The 13476-nt window shown below is 42.5% G+C and overlaps 1 protein-coding gene across 1 annotated transcript in view; it reads left to right on the forward strand.

Annotated features, from left to right (window-relative positions):
- LOC132867166 (ferroxidase HEPHL1-like) overlaps positions 1-12597 on the forward strand; it is a 49293-nt gene extending 36696 nt beyond the window's left edge. Inside the window, exons 17-20 of the mRNA XM_060899936.1 lie at positions 901-1040; positions 8702-8855; positions 9172-9198; positions 11380-12597. Coding sequence (XP_060755919.1) covers positions 901-1040; positions 8702-8855; positions 9172-9198; positions 11380-11444 — 386 coding nt within the window. The 3' untranslated portion in view covers positions 11445-12597. The remainder of the gene's footprint in view (positions 1-900; positions 1041-8701; positions 8856-9171; positions 9199-11379) is intronic.
- Positions 12598-13476: the final 879 nt, after the last annotated feature.

Consider the following 13476-nt stretch of genomic DNA (forward strand, 5'->3'; position numbering starts at 1 on the left):
ACAGTGATGATATATAAAGTAGGGCTGTCGAAGTTAATGCGTTATTAGTGCGTTAATGCAATTTAATTTGATCGCGATTTTAAAAAATGACGGCGTTATCGCAGGGTATTTAAACAACAGTGAATTGGGCTCATCTTGGTAAGGAACAATGCAGATTTTCGCGGGTGACTAGCATGCAAAATAAAGCTAGTTATAACATTAACTTTGTGGTAAAACGTAGCTCTACAACTTGTCAAATAAACCCGCAACATGGTCAGTTAAATTGTAGTCTGCATATGCAATGCGGTGCGAGTTCCGTTTACTTTCACTTTACCGGGTGAAATGTGTTGATATCTGATGGACTACGATCGGGAATGCGCACATTCCCTTATCTCCACCTGTAGATTGTAGGTAGCCTAGCAATTTCCAAATAGCCTACTGCTTCACTTGAATGAACTTGCAGGAGTCAAACTACTTCCTCTTTGCTCTTCGAAGTGTAGCTTGCAGCTATTACAGTTGAGAAAAAAAATATAGTCTGTTATTTCTCCAAATCGTATTTTGCATATAGCCTATGCCCAACAGATGTCTGATAGGCTACATTGGAAAGAATATGCTGCATGCCTAGATCTAATATCAAAACCCGAATGCCAAATATTTGCGAATTAGGCCTATATATTGTCTGTCATAGAGAAGATGAGCCTTATAATTGACATGGAGCATCAGAGCATATATTCAAATGTTTGCTCTGATGTAGAAATGTATTTGAGTACAATTTAAACAGATGTTTAAAGATTTTTTTTGCAATTAATCGTGATTAACTACATAATTTTATGAGAGTAATCGTGATTAAAAATTTTAATCATTTGACAGCCCTCATATAAAGTAAGATCTGTCCTGTGGTTTTCTCCATGTGCTGATCAGGGATTAATGGAAAGCTGTACGCTAACCTGCATGGTTTGAAGATGCAGCAGGGAGATCGGACCGAGTGGTATTTAATGGCACTGGGGAATGGAGACGATATGCACACAGTACACTTTCACGATCAGAGCTTCATATACAAGGTACATACTTATTCAGTCATGTAGATACAGTATTGTTGTGTATGTCACTATTACACACACACGTTCAACCTTAGGTGCACAATGATGCACAGACACAGTTGGATCCGTTTCATGAGCTCGTAGCCCTCTTTATGTAGAACTAATTTTTCTTCTGAACAGTTACACTTCAGTGCGCATGCGCTCATTACCAATTACACAATCACTATCAATGCGCAATAATATGAAATAATATAGGTCCCATTAAACCCATACATAACACTCCTCCCTTCCAGCATTGACATCCCCATTAAACTAAAGAGGTTTAGCCAATAATTAACTCCTTATAACTAAATTCAAACCCATCTTAATCTAAGTTCTAATCTTCTTATCTTAATCTATTTTCTCAGTCTTTGAATCTTTCTGGAGGCCTACGAATCCTTTCTGGATAACGCTTCACAGGTGAAGAGGTGATAATAGGACTTTGAGCAGCAGGTGGGACTGGTACAGAGCCACCTGCACCATCTTCAGGGCTGACGGTGTCTTGTGCTTCATCACAGAACTCAAAGCCACCAGGGGAAGGTGGTGTAGCGTTGGCATCCACGTTTGCTGATCCAGATGCATCCAGCAGTTGATCCACGTGTGTACACCACACTAGGTCCTGTCCTATGGCAACTTTGTATGTTAAAGGCCCAGTCTGTGAAACGATGGTGCCAGTCTGCCATTTTTGTCCTTGGCTGCGGTAATCTCTGGCTATCACCTGTTGTCCAACATGAAAGGTGCGCAGAGAACGCCTTTTTGAATGGAGAACAGCGTCAGACTGTTTCCTCTGCACATGTTGCTGTAAATTGGATTTCAGTAAGTCCAGTCGTGACCTCAGTGGACGTCCAAGGAAGAGCATGGCGGGAGTCTGTCCTGTTATAGCATGCGTACTGTTGCGATAGGCCAGCAGAAAGTTTGCAATCTTTTGCTGTAATGATCCACAGTCTTTGTCCATTGCTTTCATAGACTGTTTGAAGGTTTGGATGAACCGTTCAGCTTGGCCGTTTGAAGCTGGGTGGTAAGGCACAATGGTGGTGTGTTGTATGCCGTTCTTCCTAACAAAACGCTGGAATTCTTCAGAAGTGAAAGGTGTTCCGTTATCACTCACAATCTGAAGTGGAAGACCTGTATGTGCAAACAAACCCTGTAAGAGTTCAACTGTCTTTGCAGAGGTTGCAGTCTTTGTGCAGAAAACCTCAGGCCACTTTGAGTGCGCATCAACCACGATCAGATACATGCGGTCAAGGAAGGGTCCTGCATAGTCTATGTGCACACGTTGCCACGGCTTTGTAGGCTATTCCCACACATGCAGCAGGGCTGTTGGTGGAGACTTCTGGGTCTGTTGACACCCATTACATGTCTTGGCCACATCCTCCAACTGTTTGTCGATCCCAGGCCACCACACAAAGCTTCGTGCAAGGCATTTCATTTTCACCACGCCTAAGTGTCCCTCATGTAGCACACTCAGGACTCTGGGACGCAGCTTCTGCGGTATGACTACCCTCGCCCCCCACAAGATGCATCCTTGATGCACTGTGAGCTGTTCACGGTGACTGGAATAGCCTGGTAAGGATGAGTCACCCTGGTTTGGCCAGCCTTTCAGCGTCAAATCGTAAACTCTGGACAAGGTAGGGTCGCGGCCTGTCTCCCGTGCAATCTTCTCACTTGTGACTGGTAAGGGATCCACTTGTGCCATTTGGAACATATCCACAGCTTCCTTGGTGTTTACTGGCGGTGCAGCTTGTAGTGGCAAGCGGGATAGCCCGTCAGCATTACCATGATGGTGTGTGCCCTTGTACTCAATGCTGTAGGTGTGAGCACTCAGAAACAAGGCCCAGCATTGCAGTCGCGCCGTGGCCATGGCTGGAACTCCCTTAGCTGGATTAAAGATGGACACTAGAGGCCTATGATCTGTGAGGAGGGTAAAGTGTTTGCCATACAAATACTGATTGAACTTTTTCACTCCCCAGACCAGACTAAGCGCTTCTCTATCAATCTGCGCATAGTTGCACTCAGCTGCATTTAGAGATCTTGAGGCAAATGCTATTGGTCACTCTGTTCCATCATTAAACCGGTGTGACAGCACGGCTCCAATCCCATATGGGGAAGCATCACATGCAAGCTTGAGAGGCACTTGGGGGTCATAGTGTGTCAACACACTTTCTGATGTCACTAACTCCTTTGCCTGTTTGAAGGCCTTTTCACAATCCTGAGACCAGTGCCATTTATTGCCCTTTTGAAGTAAGCAATTTAATGGGTGTAGCACTGAGGAGAGATTGGGCAAGAATTTCCGGTAATAATTTACCAAGCCCAAGAAAGATCTCAGTTGAGAGACATTTTGAGGTGGTGGGGCCTTTAAAACAGCATCAATTTTGTCTTTGCATTTATGTAGACCATGTTTGTCAATTTTATGGCCACAGTATTCAATTGCATCTTGGAAGAACTCACATTTTGCTCTGTTAACCCGTAATCCAAATTCATTCAATCTCTTGAGCACTTTTTCCAGATGTGCATCATCATTAGCTCCTGTAATTACAATGTCATCCAAATAGCACTATGTATTTGGTATGCCTTGCAGGACTTGTTCCATTGCCTTCTGTCAGATTGCTGGTGCTGAAGCGATGCTGAAGACCAGGCGGTTGTACTGATAGAGACCCTTTGAGGTATTGATAGTCAGGTACTTTTTAGAAGACTCATCCATCTCCATCTGCAAGTACGCCTGTGCCAGATCAATCTTGGAAAACCGCTTACCTTGCCCCAACGCTGCGAAGATGTCATCAATATGCGGTAAGGGGTACTGTTCCGCTTTCAGGACCGGATTGATAGTTACCTTAAAATCTCCACAGATACGTACTGAGCCATTTCCCTTCACAACTGGAACTATCGGCATCACCCATAAAGCCCAGTCCACTTTGGATAAAATGCCTTCATTTTCCAATCTTTTAAGTTCGTTTTCCACTTTAGGGCGGAGGGCATATGGAACGGGCCGAGCCTTGTGAAACTTGGGTAGAGCATTATCATCCAACACAATCTGTGCTTTCAGGTGTTTTAATGTGTCAATGCCATCTTGAAACACTTCTCCTGCATTTGTCAGTATTTTGTTCAGCTTTTCGGTCGTAGCACTGTTGTTCTGATTTTTAGACACTGTTGCTTGCATTTCTTTAATTGACTGCCAATCCAATTGTATTTCACGAAGCCATTCACGTCCAAACAGTGGCGCACCTCCTCTTTCCACAGCATACAGGGACAGTAGACGCCGTTGTTGACCATAGTGGACATTCACTGAGATCAGACCCATTGGAGCTATACGCTCCCCGTGTATGTTTTGAGCATTACATCAGTAGACTGCAGTTGCAGATGCGAGAAGTGTGCCTGGTAATCTTTCTTGGAGATGACTGACAAGGCAGATCCAATATCTAATTCCATAGTCAGTGTCTCTCCCTCCACTTTGGGTGAAACCCATATGATTCCCCTGTTTGGTGTTTTCATTGAACATACATCAAAGCAAGCTAAATCTTGGGTACCGTCTGTGTCAGAAGAGCAAGTCTCAATGTCATGCATATCTTTTTGTTTATCCTTATGTTTGTGGAACTTTTTGTCTTTCACTTTTGTCTCATCTCATCTCATTATCTCTAGCCGCTTTATCCTTCTACAGGGTCGCAGGCAAGCTGGAGCCTATCCCAGCTGACTACGGGCGAAAGGCGGGGTACACCCTGGACAAGTCGCCAGGTCATCACAGGGCTGACACATAGACACAGACAACCATTCACACTCACATTCACACCTACGGTCAATTTAGAGTCACCGGTTAACCTAACCTGCATGTCTTTGGACTGTAGGGGAAACCGGAGCACCCGGAGGAAACCCACGCGGACACGGGGAGAACATGCAAACTCCACACAGAAAGGCCCTCGCCGGCAACGGGGCTCGAACCCAGGACCTTCTTGCTGTGAGGTGACAGCGCTAACCACTACACCACCGTGCCGCCTCTTTCACTTTTGTTTTGCACGTTTTCTGTATGTGACCTATTTTCTGGCATTGTCTACATTCTCTTTCTTTAAACCAACACTCAGCTGGAGTGTGGGACTTCTTCCCACATCGAAAGCATGGAACATTTCTCTGTTGTCTTTTGTCTGTTTTGTGCACATTGCATTCGTTTACATGGCATTCTTGCGCCATCTGCTGTTGAAGCTCGGCAGCACCTGGCAGCGGCTTCCATTGACGTGGCGAGCTCAATTGCACGTTTGAACGTCAGCTCTCGTTCTGTTAACAGTCGTTTTTGAATGTTTTCATTATGCAACCCACATACAAATCTGTCCCTTAATGAGTCTAACAGATTTCTCCCAAAATCACAATGCTCGGACAATCTTCTCAGCTCAGCCACAAATTCAGCAACTGACTCGGTTTTTAACTGGTTTCGTTTATGGAATCTGAAACGTTCAGCAATGACGAGGGGTTTCGGATTCAAATGAGGTTCCAACATTTTAACAGTGAGTGCGTTTACCTGCACATAGAGAAAATCGAATTTCTGCCGTTGCTCGACTGAAATCGAAGTTCTAAATGGCATGGAAACACCTTAGGCCCTGTTTACATTATTTCGAATCAGCGGATCATCAGATTAACGTTTTTAAAACGATTCGCGTACACACACAAATAGCAGGAAGTGAAGTCCGTGCCGTTTTTCAGCAGTCACGTCACATGACCAACGTGGCATGACCAACGCCAGCGAATCAGGAAGGTGGATGTCACAGTGACGTTGTCCAATGACGACGTCAGCTAGAGCTCAGCACTGCGTATCCTCGTTCCTCAATGTTTACACAGCACTGGATCAGATACGTACTGGGTTGAATACGTGGGCCCTGGCGGATTCAAATTGTTCCGCCTGTGGAGTCGTTTCCCAGCGTTTTAATGTGCACGGACAGTGCATCCGCAACGAAAACGAGACGGATACGGTCTAATGTAAACACCACCTTAGCTAGGCTGAAATTGAACCAAACTTGATTTCTCGTAATCGAGCTACACGACCTAGATTATGCGATTTTTGCTGAGCTACTTAGTGCATGTAAACCCTATCGAGCTACGTAGTCGAGCTACTTACTTCAGCACTGCCCCTTCCGGAAGTGACGAGTGACGAGACCACAAGCGGGAAACACAACAGCCTCGGTCGGCATGACACTTCACCTTAGCCGCCACTTTATTAGGAACACTTGTGTCTGGGCATGTACGCACCCAGGGGCGCCGCTAGGGGGGGAAGTTAGGACGATTCTAAGGGCCTGGCACTGACAGGGGGGCCTGTGAGGGATATTAATATTATTTTAATAGTATTGCCTTGTGTAAGTTTTTGAAATAAAATATTTCATTTCATCTGTTAAATATGCAAATTATACATGGTTATGATTTGCTATAACATTTTTCTTGAATTATTTATGATATTGTCATTTCACCCCTCCACCCTTTTTAGTAATGGTACAGTCTGATTCTGGGAGCGGGACACGTGAAATGTGTAGCTCCGTGCATGCACAGCGCCGCTATTAGCGCAGCTTAGATCAGCAGGCAGTTTTTCCATGTGCGCAACAGAGGTGAACATTCTAGAAGTTGCTAAGCAGGAGCAGGTGTAATGAATTATGAAGTCCGGATATCACACTGTGTGTGAAAAAAAATCACCTTTTTTCATCGGTATCTTTATTGTATAATTAAGTCTAGATGTTTTGCCATTGTTCATGTGTGGATTTGTTGATATTGTTAAGTATTTAACTTTAATATTTTGCGCATTGGGCGGCATGGTGGTGTAGTGGTTAGTGCTGTCGCCTCACAGCAAGAAGATCCTGGGTTCGAGCCCCGGGGCCGGCGAGGGCCTTTCTGTGCGGAGTTTGCATGTTCTCCCCGTGTCCGCGTGGGTTTCCTCCGGGTGCTCCGGTTTCCCCCACAGTCCAAAGACATGCAGGTTAGGTTAACTGGTGACTCTAAATTGACCGTAGGTGTGAATGTGAGTGTGAATGGTTGTCTGTGTGTATGTGTCAGCCCTGTGATGACCTGGCGACTTGTCCAGGGTGTACCCTGCCTTTCGCCCGTAGTCAGCTGGGATAGGCTCCAGCTTGCCTGCGACCCTGTAGAAGGATAAAGCGGCTAGAGATAATGAGATGAGATGAGATTTTGCGCATTAGCTGTGGTCATAGATATCATTGCTGTTGCTCATGTGTGGATTTATTGATACTGTTGCTAAGTATTTAACTTGAATATTTGAACATTTGCTGTGTTTTCTAATAAATGTGTGATGCCTAAAAGAAACCAAAAACACTTAGTGGATTTCTTGCAGTGCACTATGTGATTGTATCAAAAACTAGTGTAGTTATTCAAGGCATACATTTGATCACATACAATAAGTCAATAAATGGAGGAAACAAAGGAATACATTTTGTAATCCTGATTATTGATGATGTTTGCTGGAAGCTCTGGAGTATCCATAATGTGCATACAGAATGTTATAAATCCATACTGATACAGTGAAACATGCAATTTCTCTCAACACAAACATTTGGATTGAATGAACTCCATAGGCTACTGAGTGGCCTAATAATAGTTGCTCATAAAAGAAAAAAATATATATATATATATTCCATATATATCATTTTTAAGGCAACAGTCTATTCAGTCTAGTTGGTAAGTTATTGGCATGTTAGCAGGCTAACAGTTAATATGTTCACCATTACAGATCAACTTCAACTTAGTGGCCATTTTATTAGGAACACTCCTGTTCGTACATACAAACTACAAACACTCTTCTTGTGAACACGGAACTGATAACTTTGTTTATACGCTTGAATAGCTCTTCTTCATGATGACAACCGGAAGTGTACCAACACGATGGGGCGTGTAGCGCCACCTGTGGCTCAGGTGCACAATGCACCTCACACAATAGCTCGATTTCCTTGTGTGCATGTAGGATTGGATTTCTCTGGCACCCTGCTGGGACCTTCAGCTCGATTACCAACAACAGCTCGATTTGGATGTGCATGTAAACGTTGTGCTTGTAGGATTGGATTTCTCTGGCACCCCTGCTGGGACCCTTAGCTCGATTACTGACAGTAGCTCGATTTGGATTTGCATGTAAACGTACTGAATGTCTCTGTATGGCTTTTCAGCTGGTTCATCTGGTGCCATTAGGCTGCGTAGCAAGTTATATGCCTTAGCTCCCATTACACTAAGCAATACCTTTTTGCCGTCTGGTATGTCGTTTGCAACAAAATATTGATCCAACCTTTCGACGTATGTTGTCCAATCTTCCGATGCACTATCAAAGCTGTCCGTTTTTCCAATCATCCCATCCTCGTCGCCAATTGTTGTGTATGTCACTATTACACACACACACATACACACACATTCAATCTTAGGTGCACAATGATGCACAGACACAGTTGGATCCATTTCATGAGCTTGTAGCCCTCTTTATGTAGAACTCATTCTTCTTCTGAACAGTTACACTTCAGTGCGCATGCGCTCATTACCAATTACACAATCACTATCAATGCGCAATAATATGAAATAATATAGGCCCCATTAAGCCCATACATAACAAGTATGTACACACAGACATGGACATTAACACTGACATACTGTATGTATCTACTACATCCCTCTCTCAGACGGATCACCCACATAGAGCTGATGTGTATGCCTTGTTCCCTGGAACCTTCAGAACCATTGAACTAAAGGCAGGAACTCCAGGAACATGGCTCCTCCACTGCCACGTGTCAGACCACATTGACGCCGGCATGGAGACAACCTTCACCATCGATGGTTAGAATCAGAAATGTTTTTAATGTTGGATTGACGAATGTTCAATGCTTATGATTCTTTTCAAGATAATACCTATTGAAATGAGGCATACTTTTATATACTAACATAAATCTGCAACAGAACTGTACTGTATATAAAATACACAATATTAGCCTGGTTGCATTTATGCTATGATACAAGTCAAACTGGAGAAGAGTTACAGACACAGACTCATTAGAGCCAAGTGACAAGAATTGAGGTGTTTGAAAAAATTGAACAGATTCCATAATGTTCCAAATGGCATATGTTTTTAATCAAAACTTTGTTCTCCCCTCAGCTGGAAACTCCACAGCCTGGACACATGGTAAGGCTCAATTGTAAACACCCTGCTGGTGTGGCACCATCAAGGGTACATCAATATTTACACCCCACCCTCCAGTTTGGTCACATGCCAATTCCCACCATCATATGACACATAATGCCAGCCAGCTGCATTTTTCCAAACTGCTGTCACAAAGCATTGTGACACCCTGAGGACAAAATGTTCTCTTATACATACATGAGACACCCACAACTTGCTAGTGTCGCTGTGAGTGAGTGACCGAGGACAGAGATTAATGCTAACCCTTCCACCCAGAGAACACGGCCTATTTAGCATCCTTGTTGTCTCCTAGCAACTGATTCGATTCAATCTTCTGACAATTAGCCTCGTACATTTCTGTTGCATCCATCCCCTTTATCTAGCTACAATGAGACTACAGTGGGGCAAAAAAGTATTTAGTCAGCCACCAATTGTGCAAGTTCTCCCACTTAAAAAGATGAGAGAGGCCTGTAATTTTCATCATAGGTACACTTCAACTATGAGAGACAGAATGGGGGGAAAGAATCCAGGAAATCACATTGTAGGATTTTTAATGAATTAATTGGCAAATTCCTCTGTAAAATAAGTATTTGGTCACCTACAAACAAGCAAGATTTCTGGCTCTCACAGACCTGTAACTTCTTCTTTAAGAGGCTCCTCTGTCCTCCACTCGTTACCTGTATTAATGGCACCTGTTTGAACTCGTTATCAGTATAAAAGACACCTGTCCACAACCTCAAACAATCACACTCCAAACTCCACTATGGCCAAGACCAAAGAGCTGTCAAAGGACACCAGAAACAAAATTGTAGACCTGCACCAGGCTGGGAAGACTGAATCTGCAATAGGTAAGCAGCTTGGTGTGAAGAAATCAACTGTGGGAGCAATTATTAGAAAATGGAAGACATACAAGACCACTGATAATCTCCCTCAATCTGGGGCTCCACGCAAGATCTCACCCCGTGGGGTCAAAATGATCACAAGAACGGTGAGCAAAAATCCCAGAACCACACGGGGGGACCTAGTGAATGACCTGCAGAGAGCTGGGACCAAAGTAACAAAGGCTACCATCAGTAACGCACTACGCCGCCAGGGAATCAAATCCTGCAGTGCCAGACGTGTCCCCCTGCTTAAGCCAGTACATGTCCAGGCCCGTCTGAAGTTTGCTAGAGAGCATTTGGATGATCCAGAAGAGGATTGGGAGAATGTCATATGGTCAGATGAAACCAAAATAGAACTTTTTGGTAAAAACTCAAGTTGTCGTGTTTGGAGGAGAAAGAATGCTGAGTTGCATCCAACCTGCTGTGAAGCATGGGGGTGGAAACATCATGCTTTGTGGCTGTTTTTCTGTAAAGGGACCAGGACGACTGATCCGTGTAAAGGAAAGAATGAATGGGGCCATGTATCGTGAGATTTTGAGCGAAAACCTCCTTCCATCAGCAAGGGCATTGAAGATGAAACGTGGCTGGGTCTTTCAGCATGACAATGATCCCAAACACACCGCCCGGGCAATGAAGGAGTGGCTTCGTAAGAAGCATTTCAAGGTCCTGGAGTGGCCTAGCCAGTCTCCAGATCTCAACCCCATAGAAAATCTTTGGAGGGAGTTGAAAGTCCGTGTTGCCCAGCGACAGCCCCAAAACATCACTGCTCTAGAGGAGATCTGCATGGAGGAATGGGCCAAAATACCAGCAACAGTGTGTGAAAACCTTGTGAAGACTTACAGAAAACGTTTGGCCTCTGTCATTGCCAACAAAGGGTATATAACAAAGTATTGAGATGAACTTTTGTTATTGACCAAATACTTATTTTCCACCATAATTTGCAAATAAATTCTTTAAAAATCAGACAATGTGATTTTCTGGATTTTTTTCCCTCATTTTATCTCTCATAGTTGAGGTATACCTCTGATGAAAATTACAGGCCTCTCTCATCTTTTTAAGTGGGAGAACTTGCACAATTGGTGACTGACTAAATACTTTTTTGCCCCACTGTATATTCACATTTCCAGGTGAAATCTCTATATAAAATGACACAAAACCTGCCCCTTGATGATACCACCACCACAAGGAAATGTACATTGTTGTACCTTTTATTTCTGAGTGTGTGTGAGACATTAAAATATCTATTATTACTTGATTGATTGCATTTTTCTAAGATCCACCAGCAGATCTTCTCCTTTTCCAGGCATCACATTTCTGCAGTCGTTTTGCCGAATACTACTAGCTATCATACTAGCCTTCTGGCTCTAGTATCGCAGCAGAGGTGTTGGATGGTTTTCATTTCACCACTACCTGAAAAGTCCTATTAAGTTTTATTTATTTTTTTAATTTGTGAAATTAAAATGACACTGTATGTTGAGAAATGTTAGCGGTTTTTTAAGTCTATTTTCTGTATAGCTGAGACTAGTTAGACTATAAGACATTGTGCTGTAGGGCTGGGTGATTGATTAATCAAATTGTATTTCCAATTCTGATTTTTTTTGTGTGTCTGAGCCATTTATGATTTTCAGTTTCTTTAATGATATCTGCTGGCAATAAGATGAGCTTGTGTCCTTGTAGTTGCACACAAAGGGTTAAATGATTCATCTGTGCCAATTAGAAAGGGTTAAGGAAGACAAAGGAAGCTGATTTAGGACAGGCCTTAATCTGAAATATTTGGAAGGTTTTGAGATGCCAGCAGGCATATTGTTTTTCACCATTGATTTATATTCCAGTTTAAACATACGCATCTTTTCTTTATTAGTCATAAAAGGTTTTTATTTTTATCACATTTACTTTAAAATATTCAGTGGAATAAACCTTTGGAATCTATCAATATCCCTGAGGCGTCTACAAGAAGTGACTTATTGGAAGATACTACATTTGGCCTTCTTCTCGGCTGCTTCAAAGCTGGTCACCACAGTGGATCTGTTCTGTATATTTGATTCGGCATAGGTTTTATACCAGATGCCCTTCCTGACGCAACCCTCCCCAATCTATCCAGGCTTGGGACTGGCGCCAAGTATGCACTGGGTATTTTTACCTAACCTGCATGTCTTTGGACTGTGGGGGAAACCGGAGCACCTGGAGGAAACCCACACTGACACGGGGAGAACATGCAAACTCCATACAGAAAGGCCCCCAACCAGCCACTGGGCTCGAACCCAAACCTTCTTGCCGTGAGGCGACAGTGCTGACCACTGCACCACCGTGCTGCCCTTTGGCTTCCAACGATGATGAAAACAAGAAAAGCAACATAAAATGATTATTGTGCCACATTTTGTTTTACAACAATGCTCTCGTTTCATCCTGTGTTATGAATCTGGAGCACAGATTTGCAACTTCACACACCTCCCAAGAATCCATATGTGCCTTCATCCCCCTCCTGGTAAAACTTCCAATAGTCCAGACTTAAAAACTTAAACTTAAAAAAAAAAAATTATATGGCAACAATTGCACTACTGATTTTTTTTAATCCATTATGTTCATGCATTTTATATTCATTATTGACTCTTCTGGTTGTTTTTTTTGTTTTGTTCCAATGGTGAAGGAGAGCAGTTTAAAAATAACAGAATATTCATCTAGTCATCTTTACATATTAGAAACACGTTAAAACAATGATTCATTCTCACTGAAGAACAATTTAGCATAGCCAGTCAGTTCACCTATCAGGACGTTTTTTGGAAGGTGGGAGGAAACTGGAACAAGTGGAGGAAACCAAAGCAAGTGCAGGAAGAAGCAAACCTCCAGTAATATAGAATATTTTCAAATACAATTTGGACCTAATATAATTCATATGCTTTTTTTGAATTGCTTGACATGATTTAAAGTAAATATTTGGAGGGTTTTTTTTAGAGAAAATTTAATTTATTTCAATAATTGTGTGCTGTGTATAAATAGATTAAATGGATTTCTCTGTCACACTTATAAAAGACCGTCACGTTGTTTTATTTCCAAAAGAAACTCAAAGCATGCATGGGATCTACAGTAAAGCAAATTTTCAGATCATAAAAATTTACTTCTGCACTTTCAAACAGGTTATTTTCAATACAGGAACTTATAACTGGAACAGAATAACTGGAGATTAGCAAAATGTTTCGGATATCACCAGCCCAAAAAAAAACAAAAACAAAGAAGAATACAATGAATAATGCTGGAATTATAAAGGAATTACTGTTACCTCTATGAAGTTAATTATTTTCCAATAGCAACATGTCCTGAAGTATTTTATTCCTCTTTACACCATTTATTATTAGGGTCATTCCATGCCAAATCAACAAATATCTGACAAATTTATGCTCGA

This window comes from Neoarius graeffei, chromosome 19, assembly GCF_027579695.1.
Source record: "Neoarius graeffei isolate fNeoGra1 chromosome 19, fNeoGra1.pri, whole genome shotgun sequence".
In the NCBI taxonomy this organism is placed as follows: Eukaryota; Metazoa; Chordata; class Actinopteri; order Siluriformes; family Ariidae; genus Neoarius; species Neoarius graeffei.